We start from the raw sequence: 19,764 nt of genomic DNA, 5'->3' as shown, positions 1-19,764 counted from the left end.
TGTTTGGAGAAATGGTCAGTCATATTTATTGAGTACTTATAGTGTGCAGAGCACTGTACTAAATGCAGGAAGACTATGGTATAACGATATAACGGACATCTTCCCTGCCCACAGAGATCTATTCTTTGGGATGTTCATCATCAAATAAATAAATGTGTGATGAAGAGCTAGACTGCCCTGATGAATATTAGAGAAATAGAAAAGCTTGACGTGCTGCTTTGAGATAAGCTGTTACTCTCTCAGAGCTTCCATTTTTTCACATGTCAAAGAGATGTGAAAATTCTGGTGTCTCAGGATGGAGATATCATAGCTAGATCTTAATCATGCTCATGCTCCCTGATGCGGGATAGATGTAAGCAGTGGCTGATTTTGCTAATGCACTTTGAAAACATTAAATAGTAAATAATACTGCCACAGTGGGGGAAGGTAGACTTGATTTAGGATTCATCTTCATTTGGCTCACCTAGAGATTAACCAGGGAGATTCGGTCATAGCTAATCCTTTGGAAGGAGGTCAAATAGTGCTTTGGCTCTCATGCAGAAAAATCCCCCTGATTTCTTCATTCTCAAGGGTAGAAAAAAAGCTACTTTCTGAAAGTCTTAAGAAGATTACAGTGATTGGAATTTTACATGTTGAAATACACTTGCAATCTCTGGAGAACGTTAAGATATGTGGAATATTTGAATGTGCTTATAGAGTTAGCTTTATTCTTTATTTTCTAAACAAATATGTTAATGTCCCTTTTGTCATTTGGGAATGTCATAAATTACTAGGAAAGAATTCATTATCTTGATTTATTCAGTTTTCATTTTCCCATCCATTTGAAAGCTGAGGGATGTTTAGTGTGTAACCCTTTTAAGAAAGCCCTTTTGCTTTCTGAATTGATTCTCATTATAAACTAAATGAAAACTATTTTCATAGTGAGTCCTGATATTATTAGGGAGGAATGCTAAAAGCAGAGAAGAAATGAATTTAGGGTGAAGCAATTAATTGTTCTATTGTGGAAGCTATGGCCATAGATACAAATTCCCTTAAACATGTATTATGAACCAAAAATCCTGTTAATTTCAAAAACCCATCAGGCTCCAAGATGGTTTGATAATATTATTTCTAACCTATTCTAGCAAAAATCATCTCCCATGAGGGTTTTATTTTTTTTCTGCATACATTTTTTTCCGCATACATTTTTTTCTGTTTTTTTCTCCTGTAATAAAGAAAAGTGTATGATTTAGGGGACACACTTTTCAAAAGCCTAACTCCCTTCTAGTTAACATTGTGTATTGTTTCAGTCCTAGTTAATACAATATAAACCCTAAGTTGATTATTTCCAAGAGTATTTTGACATTTTTCAAACTACATTTTATCTACAAAAACAGGTCTTCTAAAGGATCTGCACGTCGAAAGATTTTGCCCTCGATGAGGAAGGTTCAGAGAGAAGAGGTGACCCGCAATAGATCGTAAGCTCCTTGAGAGCAGCAATCTTGTCTTCTAACTCAATTTTACCCTCCCACTCTCTTAGAATAGTGTTCGAGATACAATAGGTGATCAGTAAATGCTTCTGATAGGATGTTACCCCACCTACCATAAAATGACCTACCTCTTCTTAGTTCATAATAATAATAATAAAGTTGATATTTGTTAAGTGCTTACTATGTACAGATCACTGTTCTAAGCACTGGGGGAGATACAGGGGAATCAGCTTGTCCCACGTGAGGCTCCCAGTCTTAATCCCCATTTCACAGATGAGGGAACTGAGGCATAGAGAAGTTAAGTGACTTGTCCACAGTCACACAGCTGACAAGAGGCAGATCCGGGATATGTAGCCACAGCTCAGAAGTACCAAACCCGATGAGCTGTGTCAGACAGTGGTGACAGCATTCTGCACACGGGTGTTCGGTGAACACCCCGGCCTAATGGAAAGATCCCGGGTCTGTGAGTCGGAAGGACCTGGGTTCTAATTCCGGCTTCTCCACTTACCTGCAGTGTGACCTCAGGCAAGTCGCTTCTCTCCTCTGTGCCTCTAGTTACCTCATCTGTAAAATCGGATTAATATCGTGAGCTCATGTGAGACATGGTCTCTGTCCAACCTAATGAGCTTGTATCAAATCCAGCACTTATTAAAGTGCCAACTGGCATGTAATAAGAGCTTAACAAATACCATAAAAAGAGGGTGGCCTGTACTCAGAACCAGAAATAATCATCTCTGTGATGCTGACACCATCCCAGGAAGTTGACTCTCTAAAATGCAACAATAAAAGAAGGAGGTGGGGTAAAACAGCATGCTATAAAGCAACCAAAATTTTGACAGTGCTGATACTTTCTAGTCTTCACAGTTGAACAAGTGCCTGTCATCACAAACGGAAAATGTGTCTTGTTTTTTTAGAGGGAAAATGAATGGTGAAGCAACAGAAATTTCTTATTGAAGCTTGTTTTGATAACTGTGAAAGATTTAACAGAATGTTTACAGACTAATTTTGGTATTTTGTCAGCTCTTTGAAAAGCTTCATAATTTGTCATTCCTCTTATGCAAATTTTTGGAAGGGGTTTTAAAAGGCCACGAATTAAGCATTTTTCTTTTGCCATTGCTGTTGAATCTTGCATCATGATTTTAGTTTTAACCAAGCGTAAGTTACCTTTACTGAAAAGGTTTTCCAGTCTCTGATCTTTCCCTATTAAATTAATTCTCTTGAACAAGACTTCCTTGTCTTGATGTCTTCAGAATTCTCAATCGACCGTATTTACTTGAGTTCCTATGTTGTGTGGATTAATCTACTAAAGCGCTGGGGATAGGACAGTGGAAGTTGAAGACATGGTTTCTCCCCTTAAGGAGCTTAGAATCTAATATTTTTAGTGGTATTTTTTAAGCCCTCACTGTGTGATGAACACCTTAGTAAGTACTGAGGAGGAGAAAATACAATCATAGCAGACACAGTTGCTGCCCCACAGGGGATTTACAATCTAAGTAGGAATAATAACGTTGGTATTTGTTAAGTGCTTACTATGTGCAGAGCACTGTTCTAAGCACTGGGTAGATACAGGGTAATCAGGTTGTCCCACATGAGGCTCTCAGTTAATCCCCATTTTACAGATGAGGTAACTGAGGCACAGAGAAGTCAAGTGACTTGCCCACAGTCACACAGCTGCCAAGTGGCAGAGCCGGGATTCAAACACATGATCTCTGAGTCCCAAGCCCGGGCTCTTTTCCACTGAGCCACGCTGCTTCTCTAAAGAAAATTGGAGAAAGCGGGCATCGATCCCGCTACCTCTCGCATGCTAAGCGAGCGCTCTACCATCTGAGCTAATATCAAAACTCCATTTTACAGATATGGGAATTGAGGCACAGAGAAGTAAAGTCACTTGTTCAAAGTCACACAGAAGGCAAGTGGCAGATTCGGGATTAGAACTCAGGTCCTCTGACTCCCCAGCCTGTGCTCTTTCCACAAAGCCCTGTTTTTTCTCAAAGGAAAATATAAGCAGTCACAAATTGCTTATGATTTGAGGGATCAGGAGGGAAACTAGAGACACAACCATAAAGGACTGTAAGCTTGCCTTGGGCAGGGAATGTATCTGTTCATTGTTATACTGTACTTTCCCAAGCTCACAGTACAGTGCTCTGCACACTGTAAGCGCTCAGTAAATACGATTGACTGACAACTGGTAGTAGTTAAGAGTATAGAAGGATAGGTGGGAGAACAAATAATTGGAGTACATAAAACGACACGTGTAAATTGATGGAATATACGTAAATTAGAGGTCTAGGTCTCAGGTTTGTTCTGGCTTTCCAGACAGCCCCCTACTCCTTCCCCCAAGGGTCGGTGGTATATCTTGAGAGGAGACTGACATTCTGGCCAACAGGGTGAAAATCTCCCTCCCAGCTTAGACCCGAACTGACCAGGGGGCTGAGCTGAAGGAAGTCACTCATTTGGAAGATGGCTGTGAAAAGGCTGCTTTTCTAGAAGGTCCTGTTTGTTCGGCTGGAGCTCCAGCCAGAGTGATCTGCGTGTGGAAATATATTTCTCTCTGCCCAAGATAGACCTGGGGAATAAAGGAAGTTAGTGTGGGCTTTGCTTTTGAGCTTAATCTTTGGGTGATTTTAATAACAAAAATAATAATAATAATAACATTGGTATTTGTTAAGCACTTACTATGTGCCAAGCTCTGTTCCAAATGCTGGGGTAGATACAGGGTAATCAGGTTGTCCCACTTGGGGCTCACAGATCCCCATTTTACAGATGAGGTAACTGAGGCACCGAGGAGTCAAGTGACTTGCCCAGGGTCATACAGTAGACAAGCGGCGGAGGGGGGATTAGAACCCATGACCTCCGGCTCCAAAGCCCAAATTCTTTCCACTGAGCCACGCTACTTCTTAGTCTAAACTATATTTCCCTGCTTTCCGCCAGACAGTTCCCAGATAACACATGGCAGTCTTAAACTTCAGGGATTGTAAATATTACCTTGGAAATCAGGCTTCTAGCATTCTCTGTTCAGCTCTTTCCCTTTTCCAGTTTTAATAAAATACCAATTTAGATCTTGACTGCTTTGGGAGTTTGGTTCAGTTGTGGCTGCTGGCAGCCACACAAAGCTTTCAAGTATATCTACACTGTAATCTCCTTGAGGGCAAGTAATGTGTCCACAAACTCTGTTGTAATGTACTCTCCCAAACACTTAGTACAGTGCTCCACACATGATAAGTGCTCAGTAAATATCACTGGGCTGTCTTAATCCCAAATTTGGCTTGGAGGAGGTCATTGATTTTTATGAGAAGCAGTGTGGCTTAATGGAAAGAGCACGGGCTTGGGAGTCAGAGGTCATGGGTTTGAATTCCCACTCCACCACTTGTCAACTGTGTGACTTTGGACAAGTCAGTTCACTTCTCTGGGCCTAGGTTCCCTCATCTGTAAAATGAGAATGAAGACTGTGACACCCACATGGGACAATATCCTTGTATCTCCCCCAGCACTTAGAACAGTGCTCGGCACATAGTAAGCGCTTAACAAATACCATCATCATCATTGTTATCATTATTATTTTAGCCACAGTTCGATGGTATTCATAAAACACTGCTGCTCCAAATTTGAGCCATTAAGGGCCGCTAAGGAGGTGGTTGGGATGATATGAGCTCAAGATATGGGATGCTAATGGGATATGGGATGACAAATCCTGCCAAAGAGTCAAGGAACAACAAAATGAATTTCCTAACATCTTTTCCAGGCCTGAGATAATAATAATAATAATAATGTTGGTATTTGTTAAGCGCTTACTATGTGCCGAGCACTGTTCTAAGCGCTGGGGTAGACACAGGAGAATCAGGTTGTCCCACGTGGGGCTCACAGTCTTAATCCCCATTTTACAGATGAGGGAACTGAGGCACAGAGAAGTTAAGTGACTTGCCCACAGTCACACAGCTGACAAGTGGTAGAGCTGGAATTCGAACCCATGACCTCTGACTCCAAAGCCCGAGCTCTTTCTACTGAGCCACGCTGCTTCTTGAGATGAACCCCAGTGTCCCAAAGTGGGGGAAACACTATGTTATCTTGTCATGGGCAGGGAATGAGTCTGTTCATTGCTATGCTGTACTCTCCCAAGCTCTTAGTACAGTGTTCTGCACACAGTAAACACTCAGTAAAAACCTACTTGAATTTCAACTATTTCCTGAATTTTCTAAAGCTTCCATTAACATGGAACATTTTAAAGTTGATGATTGTTTTACTGAACTGTGAAAAATAGCTTGGTTGGATAGTTTTGGTCTTTAATAATGTGGGGAGGGAATTTAGTACTCCATAATAAAATGTCTGCAAGTTTAAAATTCTGCTTATCCACTCTGTTTGTCTAGCTTGGCCTGTGAGAGTGAGTATAACTATCTCCTCTCCTCTCTCTCTTCCTCTCCTTCTACCTATCCCCTATTTTCTTTTCTCCTTCCCCTTCCATTCCTGCATCCTCTCTCCCACCCCACCTCTTTCTGGCCAATCAATCAATCAGTAGTAGAGATTACTACAATAAGCGTTTTGGCCACTACTTTTCTGCTTTCCTCCCTGATATCTAACACTTGGAAGAGCCCTTAGCCGTAACCCACACGTGAACCACTGTGTCACTTCAGATTCTGATTTACAGCCATAATGTAGAGCTGCATAATATGCTCACAAGATGCATGAGAGCCCTCCCAAGGATGAGTTACTTTTTATCAACTAACTCTGTTCATGCGATATTGGCACAGACCTCCTTCAGGTTCAAGACCATAACCGATTAAAAAAAAAAAACATACCCCCTAACCTAACATCATATTTGAACCCCAAAAGGAGTTGTTTATCTGGCAGCAGCCTCAGTGGGATGTTCTCTTTCAAGTTTCTTGGGATGAAATAGGTGATGGGGGCTTGAAGAGCAGTTGTGTAAGTTAGGAGGCCGAGGCAGGAACACCCCTACTCCACAGTCCAGGGAAAGACAGTGGTAGAGAAGCAGCGTGGCTCAGTGGAAAGAGCACGGGCTTTGGAGTCAGAGGTCATGGGTTCGAATCCCGGCTCGGCCACTTGTCAGCTGTGTGACTTTGGGCAAGTCACTTAACTTCTCGGTGCCTCTGTTACCTCATGTGCAAAATGGGGATTAAGACTGTGAGCCCCACGTGGGACAACCTGATTCCCCTGTGTCTACCCCAGTGCTTAGAACAGTGCTTGGCACATAGTAAGCGCTTAACAAATACCAACATTATTATTATTATTAAAATGTGTTATGCTTAGATTAGTTCCCTATCCCATGGCTTTGTGAACTCGTGCATTAATCTGACATTGATGAAGACCAAACCGTTAGGTCGGAAAACCCAAGGAAAAGGTGTTTAGGAATGAGGAAGGAAGTGCTAATTATCTTTTTCCTGGAAGCCAGGCCAATTTTGTTAGGATTTATGAGTACAGAATTTTTGGATGCTGGATTTTGAGGATCTGGGATACTGTGAGTGGGGATGGTAATGGAGGAGATAGTTGAAGTAAGGCAAGGATGCAAATATACCTAATAATCATAATAATCCTGCTATCTGTAAAGCACTTAATATGTGCTAACCCCCCCCCCCCCCCCCCCCCCCCCCCCCCCCCCCGCCCACAGCCAGCATGGCATAGCGGATAGGGTGCAGGCCTGGGAGTTGGAAGGTCATAGGTTCTAATTATAGCTTCACTGCTTGTGATGCATATGACCTTGGGCAAGTCACTTTATTTCTCTGTGCCTCAGATATCTCTGTTGTCAAATTGTACATTCCAGGTGCTTAGTACAGTGCTCTGCTCACAGTAAGCATTCAATAAATATGAATGAATGAATGAATCTCATCTGTAAAATGGGGGATGAGACTGTTAGCCCCACATGAGACAGGGACTACGTCCAGCTCGATTTGCTTGTATCTACCCCAGCACTTTAGACATAAAAACTGGGGAGGAAATGTTCATTTCCAGAAGGCGGGCACTTTAACTTAAGTACACTGACAGTCCTCAAGTATTATACAATAGTTGCTTTGTAGCTGTGGTCTGAACACCCTGTAAACGAGTTGAACAATGAAACACTACAATAACTATATCTAGGCAAAGCTTACAGTTTGTACTACTTGTAGGAACACTTGTGTAACATAAAATCCAGGCTTTTTCATCCTAATCAAACAATATGGATTAGATAGATTCAAGTGTAAAATGAATGTGGCTCTTACTCTGCATGAACTGCTTGTTATCTTGCCATTGCTTACTGAAAAAAAACACAGACATATCATTAAGGAGTTGGGTCACAGCATGGGAAGAGATCATGTTGAATTTAATGTGTACATAGGTAGATAAATAATATATGAGCATGCAGAAAAGCAGCAGTCTGAGATGGGGGTGGAGAAAGAAGAGTAGGAAGAAGGGAATCAGAGTTATTTGTTGCAGCTGTGTGTCAACTTAATAAGTGAACAGCTGAGTTTGATGGACCAAGCCTTTATATTGGCTACAATTGGTTTTTTTTTTCTTCTTCTTCTTCTCTTCCTTCCTCACTCCTAGCTGTAAGCACAAAGTGTACCTGGAAAAGCTGCCAAATACTAGCATCATCATTCCATTTCATAATGAAGGCTGGACGTCTCTTCTGAGGACTATACACAGCATAATTAACCGAACCCCTGACAGCCTGATTGCCGAAATCATTCTAGTGGATGACTTCAGTGATAGAGGTAAGATTCAGTTCTTTGTTGCTGGTTTTTCTCTGATCTTCTAAATGGCTACCTTGTTGGTCTACTGAAGGGTAGGAAAATGGCTTCAGCTTTGGTGACACCAGGACTCTGCGTGTGTATTTTGGCTCTACTAGGGTTGTATAAGTTGGAGCCAATTAAGGGAAAGATCACATAGACAATTTGAAAATAGTCGACTGGGAAATGAAGATGGCATCTCTGGTGTTGTAGCGCTGTAACATGCGTGAGGTGAAATGTTTCATTCTCTGCAATCACTTTGATATATGGATTTCTTTAATGGGTTTAGGGTAAGGTAACTAAAAGAGGTAACTATTTGGTGGTGTAGCTAATGGTCTAATCTGTCATTTGTAGTGGATTCCTTTTATTTGATACCTTGGTTTTTATTGGGTTACCTGACTATGAAGCAGTTCTTTTCAACAAATGGCCTTCATACTACTTGTGGTGCTTCACAGTCTAACACCCTTAGGTAAATCATTGTAGTGATTGCTGTACTAAGGGAGAATGGGGGTAATGAGTGTAGGTTTTCTCTTCTGAGTCTGTCTCCTACCAAAAGGATAAAAAGTGAGAAGAAAATGCAGGCCAAACACCTGAAAAGTTCTATTTTTGAAAAAAAGATGGCAAAATACCAATACCAAGAAACAGATGGTATCGTGAAAATGGGGCAAGTTAATTTAAGCCTGTCACCTTGCCTGGGGTGAAGGGGTTTTTTATTCAACCCCCTAGAAAATATATGCAGAAGACAAGGCAGCTCATATGACTAAAATAGACTAAACTCAGTATGACAATGGGCAAAACACAGGTAGCAGTGATGGATAAAGCAGCTTCCTCCATGCAATTTTCTTGTTTCACTTCTTTGGTAGAACTTCGTTAAGGAGAAAAGCTTTTTTTCCCCCATCAAGATTTTAAAAGGATGTTTGCAGCCATATAAAGAAGGAATGTATTAATGGTGAAAGAATGTCATCTTTTGGTTTAACTTACTGAAAAGAAATATATTCACTTTGACCTACTGGGGGAGGTGACTTGTCAGTTGGCCTACCTAGTGTTTTATTGCAAAAGGCAGCCTCGTTTAACTGTACAACAGAACTCTGTGGAAGACTGACACAATAATAATTTAATCCTATATTATTCTTTTTCCCTTGAGAACAACTACAGCCTGAGATCACAGGGGTTAATTGAAATTCCTAAAAACCCGGCCATGGTCATAACTAAATTTTCTCGGGAGTTTTTGAAAAGTCTCAAAAAATAGCCAGGCACAATGCTTAAACTGCAGTGGGGGCTCTTCAACAAATGCATTCTTGTTATCTGTGATTCTTAATTTGAGATGCTGGCATACTAGCTGCTAGATTGCCCAAAGTCATACTTATTGGTGTCTTTTTATAATTGCGACACAGTTCTTCCTCTCCGGAAAGACATTAAGGACAAATTAATAACGGTTGTTTCAGAGCATGACACTTTTTTTTTCTCTCTCTCTCAATGTGCTCCCTATGCTTGTGAATTGTCACTGGAATCTAAGAATACCAAGAGCAGAAACTTTGCTGCCTTCTGAATATAGTTAAGTGACCTTAGTTGTTGAAAGCCTCTTTAATTGGTCCAGGTCAAAAATGGGTTTCGAATGCATCTGGACCTTTTTCCTTTCCTCTGCTAGGTATGTGGGATTTGAAGCACTAGCTTACCAAAAAGGAGGATGATATATAGACTGATGTAAAGGGTAAAGGAAAGACAGTGCAAAGACAGTGCCATTTTGGATCATTTTCTAGGTAATTAGCTTTGTCTCGGGAGGGGATTCATCAGAGCGGCCTCCTGACCTGGAGACAGCACAGCTGGAAGCCCTGGGGTTCTGGAGAAATGTGATTCATGGAGCATTGCTGTGACTGAATATTCCTCTAAGTTTTCCCTTTGACAGTTGTCAAAAGGGGAGGTCTGACTCTCATCTTTGGTTTCACTGGGGTATTGATGGACCAGTGGTGCTGCTTACAGAAGCCTAGAATTGATCGAGGTGGCCCACCTTTTACTGTGAGGGGGGCTGGCCTCTGGAGTACAGACAAGGAGACTGGGGAAAATGAAAGAATATTTACAGTACATTTCTCCTCTGCCAACCATTTCTTAAAGACACAGAAGGATCATTTTGCATTTAGGCAAGCTTCTCTTTAGCTACTCAAGTCTCCAAAAGGAAAATGATACAGTGTCCGTGGATTATGGAATGCAGTTGAAATGTTTTTTTGTAAGAGTATCCCTCCTGCTTAGCTAAGAATTATTCCAATTTCTCCATCTCCTCTTAAAACACACTAAGAGGTGAGAAGTGCAAGGTAATTAGAAAATACTGGAAAAATCCAGGCTGATGTTATTTCCCTAGGAGGCTGTTTGAGAAAGGCAAGGCCTCTAATATTTCATCTTGGCAAGTCATCCATCCCCAGCTGTATTTATATTAGGCAATTAGCCACAGTACTTCTGTTCATTACAATTAAGGATTGAACAGTGCTAGCAATCAAATCTCATCTAATCCATAACACCTTCCATTCACTTTGAAGGCCAGATTTTAAAGCTCAACTGAGATGGGCAGTACCAAAAGTCAATGCAGCTGTGAGTATAATTTGCCGCAGTTGCTGATATAATTTTCAGCATGTGTTCAAATTTATCCCCGGAGTGACTTTGAAATAAAATAGTAATGTGTCAGCTAAGGTAGGGAAAATGATTATGTTTATGTTTGTTGCATGAGGATGGGGCTCAGTGGAAAGAGCCTGGGCTTTGGAGTCAGAGGTCATGAGTTCGAATCCCAGCTCTGCCACTTGTCAGCTGTGTGACCGTGGGCAAGTCACTTCACTTCTCTGTGCCTCAGTTACCTCATCTGTAAAATGGGGATTAAGACTGTGAGCCCCACGTGGGACAACCTGATGACCCTGTGTCTACCCCAGCGCTTAGAACAGTGCTCTGCACATAGTAAGTGCTTAACAAATACCAACATTATTATGTTTTAAAGGCTCTTGACTGTCAGATTTCCAGCTGGAGGCCAACATGACCTACTCATTTGCCTCAGAACTTCTGCCTGGATTTTTCCAGTATTTTCTAATTACCTTGCACTTCTCACCTCTTAGTGTGTTTTAAGAGGAGATGGAGAAATTGGAATAATTCTTAGCTAAGCAGGAGGGATACTCTTACAAAAAAACATTTCAACTGCATTCCATAATCCACGGACACTGTATCATTTTCCTTTTGGAGACTTGAGTAGCTAAAGAGAAGCTTGCCTAAATGCAAAATGATCCTTCTGTGTCTTTAAGAAATGGTTGGCAGAGGAGAAATGTACTGTAAATATTCTTTCATTTTCCCCAGTCTCCTTGTCTGTACTCCAGAGGCCAGCCCCCCTCACAGTAAAAGGTGGGCCACCTCGATCAATTCTAGGCTTCTGTAAGTTTGCTTCTGAAGACCTGGAAATAAACATAAAGGGTTTTCTGGTCTAGTCCATCATGGTAGTATTTAATAAGTGCTTAAGATGAGCAGGGTAGTAAACTAAATGTGGGGGAAAAAAGTCCACGAATGGGAATTAGACACCGTGCCAGTCCCACAGGGCCATGTCCACAGTGGGATTTCAGCCTACCAATCTAACCTCCATTTTATTTAGAAATGGTTTCCCAAAGCATGCGTAAAAAGAGAAGCAGAGTGGCCTGGTGGATAGAGCCTGGGAGTCAGAAGGACCTGTGTTCTAATCCCTATTCTGACACTTCCCTGCTGGATGACCTAGGACATGTCACTTCTCTGTGCCTCAGTTATCTCATCGGTAAAATGGGGATTAAAACTGAGACCCATGAAACAGCGGGTTCAGTGGAAAGAGCCCGGGCTTGGGAGTCAGAGATCATGGGTTCTAATCCTGGCCCTGCCATTTGTCAGCTGTGTGACTTTGGACAAGTCACTTAACTTCTCTGTGCCTCAGCTCATCTGTAAAATGGGGATGAAGACTGAGCCCCACGTGGGACAACCTGATCACCTTGTATCCCCCCAGCACTTAGAAAAGTGCTTTGCTCGTCATAAGCACTTAACAAATACCATCATTATTATTATTATTAACTATGACCAACCTAGCTCATATCTACCTCAACACTTAATACAGAGCCTGGCACATAGTAAGTGCTTAAATACCACAGTTATTATTCATCATTTCCCTGATTGCAGATGTATCACATGGGATATAGTAAGTACTTGCTAGACTAAGTAAACCTGGGGGAAAGGAAGGAAATAGTATAATTTTATTTTTCTTGTCTCTTTCCCCTTGACAAAACTCTGCCCATTTGATTTAAATGGATCAGCATGAACCCCTACCTGGTGATTCTTGGTAGTAAAATCTCAAATTCCATGTCCAGAGTACATGTAAGAATTGTTGAGTGTGTTTCTTAATAATGATATCTTTTATTTATAGGGCCTTTTTTTTTCTTCCAAAGGTTGAAGTGTGCCCTGAATGAAAAGGCAATAAAATCTAGATACGTGCCTTAGAAGACACTTGTAGGCAATAGAGTGTGCAGCTCCCTTGGGAAAAGCAGGTTGGGAATCCTCAATTCTTGGGTTGAACAATAAATACCCTCTATGCAACTGGGGAAATCTTATCTTCTGGGATGAATGCTGTAATCCCAGCAGTCCTCCTAGATATCCATCCTTTCTGAAGGTCACTGGAAATTAGGGTACTCTAAAAGAAGTTATGGAACTCAATTGTGTATTTTACAAGTATTCTCTAGGTCTTCTGTGCTCCCATGAACCTCGATAGGGGATAACTCATATGGAGATTTGCCGAAAGAAAGGCGCTGAAATAAATTTTGTATCCTTATTGCAACTGGTTTGCTATTCTATTTATATGATTTAGTAACGTTGCTTACTTTTTAAGTCTATTCCCGTTTCTTTTTCACAAGATCAAAGGTACATCGGGCCTTTACTTTTTGACCTTTTAGTCTGGATGCCTGAACCCCTACTGTAGTGAAAAGACCACTTTTTGATTTGATAGCTGAATATCTCGAGTAAGGATGGGGTGGATATATTTCTCTTGATCACCTACCGTAATCTAAAAGAGTGGAAAGACAAATATCGATGCCAGATTCCTCCAGTGTGGACTTGGCTTCCCTTGAGATGAGAGGGGGATAGCCCTCTCTCATTTTCTGGCTTTCCAATGAGGTTGGCTTTGACTCTGACATTTTTTTAATGATGCTGGCACTCATTTCCTGAGGAGGACCACATCACTGGGAAATGCATCACATCTGACAGAGTACCGCTGGGGTTAAGGGGGATCAGTCATCTTTAAAAATAACTCCCGTGCTTCCAAGCAGACCTGGCCCTGGCCATTCAGTATCCACTATTACAGGATTCATCCCTGTTATTAGGCGGACTTTCTAAGAGTCTATTTGGAATGACTCCCACAGTCCAACAAGCCAGTTAATCGACCTTTCAGTGATATCTGAGTGTTCACTGTATGGAGGGCATGAAACTAGGCACTTGGGAGAGTACAATGTGGTAGAGTTGGCAGATGCCATCCCTACCCACATGGAGCTTATAGTCTATAGGGGAAACAGGAATTCAGACATCTGGGGAATATTTAGCAACTGGAAAGGATTTTAAACCAGAGCAGTGAGGCCTCGTAGAAAGAGCATGGGCCTGCGATTCAGAGGACCTGGGTTCTAATCCTGACTCTACCACCTGCCTGCTGTGTGACCTTAGTCAAGTCACTACTTCTCTGACTCAGTTACCCCATCTGAAAATGGGGATTAGGACTGTGAGCCCCTTGTGGAACAGGGATTGTGTCCAACCCCATCTGCTTGTATCTACCCCAATGCTTAGTACAGAGCCTGGCACATAGTAAACACTTAAATGCCACAGTTGTTATTTTTAGGAGAAAAATGTCACTGTCAATACATTTTCTCTTTTGAAATGCTAACACTTTAGTGTATATAAAGAGTCTGAATTGGCAGGCAACAAATCTGTTTTGTAGCAGGCATTCATAAAGCAGTACCCTAGACTCCATCTGAAAAGGCATTTCTGCGTATCTATTTGTGTGCATTTCTGTGTATCTATCTTATTCGTTCATGTTCTTTCAATGTTTAGTGAGTAGCACCCAAAACTCTTAAGTAGGGTGCCAACACAAAACTGTGCCATTTATATAATACAACCCCAAATGGAAAACATCACATTTAAAATCAGGATGGATGCCAAAAGGGGAAGGGGCTCATAAAAACAGTGGGAGTCTGGGTTACTTATTCACAGATAAATCCAGTGTTAACCAATATTTCATCAGTAAAGACAATTTTGACATCCTAATTAGGGTAGGTAGACCAGACTCCATCTTAGCTTATTTCTGAAGCAGCGTGGCTCAGTGGAAAGAGCCTGGGCTTGGGAGTCAGAGGTCATGGCTTCGAATCCTGGCTCCACCACTTGCCAGCTGTGTGACTTTGGGAAAGTCACTTAACTTCTCTGTGCCTCAGTTACCTCATCTGTAAAATGGGGATTAAGACTGTGAGCCCCACGTGGGACAACCTGTTCACCTTGTGTCCCCTTAGTGCTTAGAACAGTGCTTTGCACATAGTAAGCGCTTAAATACCACCATTATTATTATTATTATTTTCTTTTTCTAACCAATCTAAAGCAATGAGAGAGAAGTGAAATTTATCAATGACTTCAAAAGAACATTTTTCATTAATTGCCTTAACATGGAGAGTAGAAATTTTAAAGGAGCGGTACTCATTTCCAAAGTCACAGGCAGTAATGCACAGTTCCTATGAGAGAAGCATAAACTTGGACCTTTCAAGGGTGAAAGTTGGCCAAGTTACAAAACATGAAGCCAAATTCTTCAAATTAAGGTGACAAGGTCTACCTCAAAATACACCAATTTAGCACTCAGGGATTTGTCCCGGGAACAGTGTAATATCGGGACCAAAGTACATTATTCCAAACTGAAAGATTGCCTGTCAATTCCCTTCCATGCTGCAGTTTGATTCTCTGTTAGAAATCAGAATTAACAAAAGACTTGTCTTGTCGTGATAAGCCCACCAAAGGTTCTGGCCTATCCAGAAAAGTCCTGGACAGTTTGGGGAAATGTTATGATTACCCCATCCTGGATATAGGTGTCAGCCTAACTTTCTCTACATCAGTTGCTCTGCTCACTTTTAGTGCTTGGAGTTCCACGTTTAGACTGGGGCATGCTCAAGTACATGCTTAGACTCAGTCCCAAAGGTTTCTTGGATTGTAATACAGGCAGACTAGAGTGCAAATGCACTTCAACCTCCCACTTTTTTCCCTGCACCAGTATGGCAGAAGTGTCACAAAAATGTGCAACACTCTTGTTCTCACTGGAGAGGATTGCATTTATGTTGGAGTTTAAAATGACTTCAACTTGCCATTTTTCCATAGAAGAATCAGTCTCCCAAATAGATTCAAAGCCTGCAAAAATATCCTTTGGCTTGACAATTTCCCCCCCCCCCACCACCATAATTTGCTCTATGGTTCCTCCTGTCTTTTCTATCCAAATAATGCTTTGAATTCATTCAGTCTTTTCATTTTTCAATTTACTTTTGCATTACTTGATTTACTGATATTGTGATATTCGATAAGCTCTTACTCTTTGCTAAGCACTAGGGAATATATAAGACAGTCAAATCAGACACGGTCCCTGCAGCAAGACCTAGTGGAAAAATTATAATTATGGTACTTGTTAAACACTTACTATATGCCAAGCTCTGTTCTAAACACTGGGGTTGATACAAGGTAATCAGGTTGGATATAATGCCTGTCCCACTTTGGGCTCACAGTCTTAATCCCATTTTACAAATGAGGTAACCGAGGCCCAGAGAATTGAAATGATTTGCCCCAGTTCACACAGCAAACAAGTGGCAGAACCTGGATTAGAGTTCATGACCTTCTGACTCCTGGGCTCTTGCTCTATCCACTAGGCCATCCTGCTTCTCAAGTCTGGGTATCCATGAAGGATTATCGCCATTTTGGACTACGATAAATTTATCTGGCAAAATCCTTCAAGATGATCCGATAAGTGATGATCTCAGCGTGCTGCCTTATCCATCGTCTAGGTGGTTTGGCCAAAGTAGTCACTGGACAACTGACAAGGGGTTGAAGCTGGGGAGGAGGGAGATTGTATGATTTCTAGCTCCTGCTCCTGCAAACACCAGGGAAATCATCTCTGGCATGTAGGGCTGACAGGGGGCAGGGAAGACCTGGCCTACCCTGACTCTGGCAGGGACCAGGCATGAAGGACTGACTGAGAGGGACACCAACTTTCCCCGACCTGGTCACATGATGGCTGGAAGGCCGGCTTCTGGCTGGGTCTTGCCTTTGGACCCCCAGTGTACACCATCCCTCATAGGGTCCCCCTAAACTGGGATCTGGGGGCACATTGGAATACCCCTAGCCTTCCCATTTCCCTGGACTTTGGGCACACTCCTGGGATAAAGAATAATTTGATGCATAAAAATAGAGGCGGAGAAAAGATTCTGAAACGCCCTTGGCTACAGACCTCTAGGCAAGCCTCGAACCTATTCATTCCCCTGGCCGGCTCTCAGTTGGCCGAGAGGTCACCAAAGCCATGGGACCGTGGCTAGAGATGGCTTCTAGGATGGACGACCTCTTCCAAGCTACCAGATACAGGCCAAGAAGCTCCCCTGCACTACCTGACAAAGGAGCATCAGCTTGGCAGATGTTCCAAAGGTATCTGGTTTCTGCAGATGATGTCTATCAGAGGATGCAGTTGATTAGTAGATCATCTATAACCCCTTAAACTGGGTGGACGATAGGGGCCCCCAGGCATTGCCATAATCCAGTCAATGCACTTCAGGGAATTTGCACCCATTTTATTTACATGACCAGGTTTCTAATCCCAGTTCTGCCTTTTGCGTGCGGTGTGACTTTGGGCAAGTCACTTAACTTCTCTGGGTCTCAGTTTGCTTACCTGCAAAATGGGGATTAAATACATGTTCTCCCTCATTCTTAGACTGTGAATCCCATATAAGACAAAGCCCGTCTGATTTGGTTGTCTTGTATATACCCCAGTGTTTAACAGAGGGCATGACGCAGAGTAAACACTTAAATGTTATCATGCCATTATTATGACTATTATTAGTTTCACCATCTGAGGAGAAGGGAGAATGTTATTTTCTCCTCCTTTGGCAGAGGAAGAAATTGAGGGACAGGGAAGTTGTGACTTAGCCAAGGTTAACAAGTAGGCAAGTGGCAGAGTCAGATTAGAAACCAGATTGTTTGGCTCCTAGATCTGAGCTCCTTCAACCGGACCACAATGCTTCTTTGTTTTTATCCTCACAACATTCTTGTGGAAGTAGGAAAATGAAAGTATGTCCATTTTAGAAATGAAGAAACTGAGGCAAAGAGTGATTTAAATGACTTCCCCAAGGTTACACTGCAGGCTAATAGTGGAGGTGGGATTAGAACACTGTCCCTCTAACTCTCCAATAAGGCCTCTTTTCAATAGGCCATGAGATCTTCCTGTTGTTCCCCATATCAATAGATTCCAGTGACCTTCTGTTAATCAGTGAATACTAGGTTGTATTCACTCAATGTATTCTGCTCTTGAAAAAGAAACTGTGTATATCAGGGCAACTCCATTAGCAAAAGCTCTCTGATGAATGATTTGGGTTAATTAGGGTGGGTAGTCATCTCTAGGTTTGATGTGATTTTTATTTCAGCAAGCAAAATTCATCTGTGTAGACTCAGGCCAAAAAATAATTGAGTAATGAAAATAAAGCTCCATAACCCAGCTGTCAAAGCAGTAGTTAAAGCTTTGTGCTGGGCAACCAATCTTAATTAGTGCTTGCCTCCCGGGATGGCAACCAGATTAACAGTAACTGTGGTATTTGTTAAGCGCTTACTCTGTGCCAGGTCCTCTACTAACATTTCAGGTGAATACAAGTAAATGAGGTTGGACACTGCCCCTTCCCACCTGGGGAGCACCATCTTAATCTCTCTTTCAGTTGAGGTAACTGAGGCACAGAGAAGTTAAGTGACTTGACCAAGGTCTCACAGCAGACAAGTGGTTGAGCTGGGATTAGAACCCAGGTCCTTCCGACTGTCAGGTCTATGCTCTATCTCCTAGGTCATGTTGTTTCTAAATGCTTGGTTCTTGCTTGTTTCTACCCCTCCTCCCCCATACCCGAGTCCAGGATTTGGGTTTGTAAACAAAGCTTCAATAATGAAAATACTAAAGTGTGGCATATATGTTGTGCTCATTATGTGCCAAGCACTGCAGTCAACACTGGAGTTAGTGCAACCAGACACATGCCACCCATGTGGCTCCCAGTCTAAGGGGGAGCAAGAACAGGTATTGAAACACCATTTCACAGGTGAGAAAACGGCAGCCCAGAGACGTGAGTTGCCCCAAATCACACAGCGGGCAAGTGGCCAAGCTGAAATTAGAAGCCAAGTCTCCTGACTCCTTCCTGGGCTCCTTTCACTAGGTGCCACTACTTTTCATGTCTCCCCAAGTTAGAAGCCATCCCCAACTATGCCCTTAGTTTGTTGTCTCCCATTCCCTTCTGTGTTGTGTTGGAACTTGGATTTGCAACCTTTATTCGTCCCTCCTTCAGTCCCATGACGCTTCTATACAGATCCATAATTTATATTAATGTCCGTCTCCTCCTCTAAACTGTAAGATCATTGTGGGCAAAGGACTTGTCTACCAGCTCGGTTGTATCATACTCTACCAAAGACTTAGTAAAATGCTCTGGACAGAGTAAGCAACTCAATACATATGACTGATGCCTATATATCCTATATTCGTTATTTTAACCCCCCAGCCTCCTCCACGGTTCCTGCTGCTACATTTCTTGTCTCAGATGCTGTGTCAATATTTACAGGAAACTGGAAAAAGAACAGTCTGGGTTTGGGAGCAGTAGAGGGGGTCAGGGTTTACCCTGACATTGACCATATAGGATTCAAGAACTTCAGCAAAGAATCTCTTTGTTCATCTTCTTGATACCATGCTATTATGTAAGAGAATGGAAACAAGATGGGTAGATAGACGGGTAGACAGATCTTTAAGAAAAGCAGCATGACCTAGTGGCAAGAACACGGGCTTGGGAGTCAGAGGTCATGGGTTTTAATTCCTGCTCTGCCATTTGTCTGCTGTGTGACAGTGGGCAAGTCGCTTAACTTTTCTGTGCCTCTGTTAACTCATCTGTAAAATAAGGATTAAGATTTTAAGCTCTCCATGGGACAACCTGATAAACTTGTATCTAGCCCAACAACCTGATTTACCTTTTATCTACCCCAGCACATAAGACAGTGCTTGGCACATAGAATGCATTTGATACCATAATTATTATTTAGGTGGCTTAGATAAAATGGGAGGATGTATTATGCCACATACCATATTCATTCACTTCACTGCATCCACTCCATAACTTCTTCTCCCCCAGTTTTTGAGGAAGAAATAAGACTATTTTTGTAAACAGAGATAATCCTGGGATAGAAAGAGGAGAAGGATAGGATAAAGATAAAAGCATGGAGACATGTAAACTACGCTGGGAAAGGAAGAGGAGAAGGGGGGAGAGGGGGGAGTTTTCCTCCTACTTTTTTGTGTTCACTTT

General features: G+C 42.0%; 1 protein-coding gene across 2 annotated transcripts in view; it reads left to right on the top strand.

Annotated features, from left to right (window-relative positions):
• Positions 1 to 19,764, top strand: part of GALNTL6 (polypeptide N-acetylgalactosaminyltransferase like 6) — a 772,653-nt gene that overhangs the window by 408,663 nt on the left and 344,226 nt on the right. For both annotated transcript variants that reach the window (XM_029076387.2, XM_029076388.2), the window contains one exon: positions 8,004 to 8,170. In XM_029076387.2, the coding sequence (XP_028932220.1) occupies positions 8,004 to 8,170 (167 nt within the window). The remainder of the gene's footprint in view (positions 1 to 8,003; positions 8,171 to 19,764) is intronic.

Source organism: Ornithorhynchus anatinus, chromosome 12 (genome assembly GCF_004115215.2).
Source record: "Ornithorhynchus anatinus isolate Pmale09 chromosome 12, mOrnAna1.pri.v4, whole genome shotgun sequence".
NCBI lineage: Eukaryota > Metazoa > Chordata > Mammalia > Monotremata > Ornithorhynchidae > Ornithorhynchus > Ornithorhynchus anatinus.
Note: the sequence above shows the minus strand (reverse complement) of the source record. Positions and strands in the feature narration are given on the sequence as shown.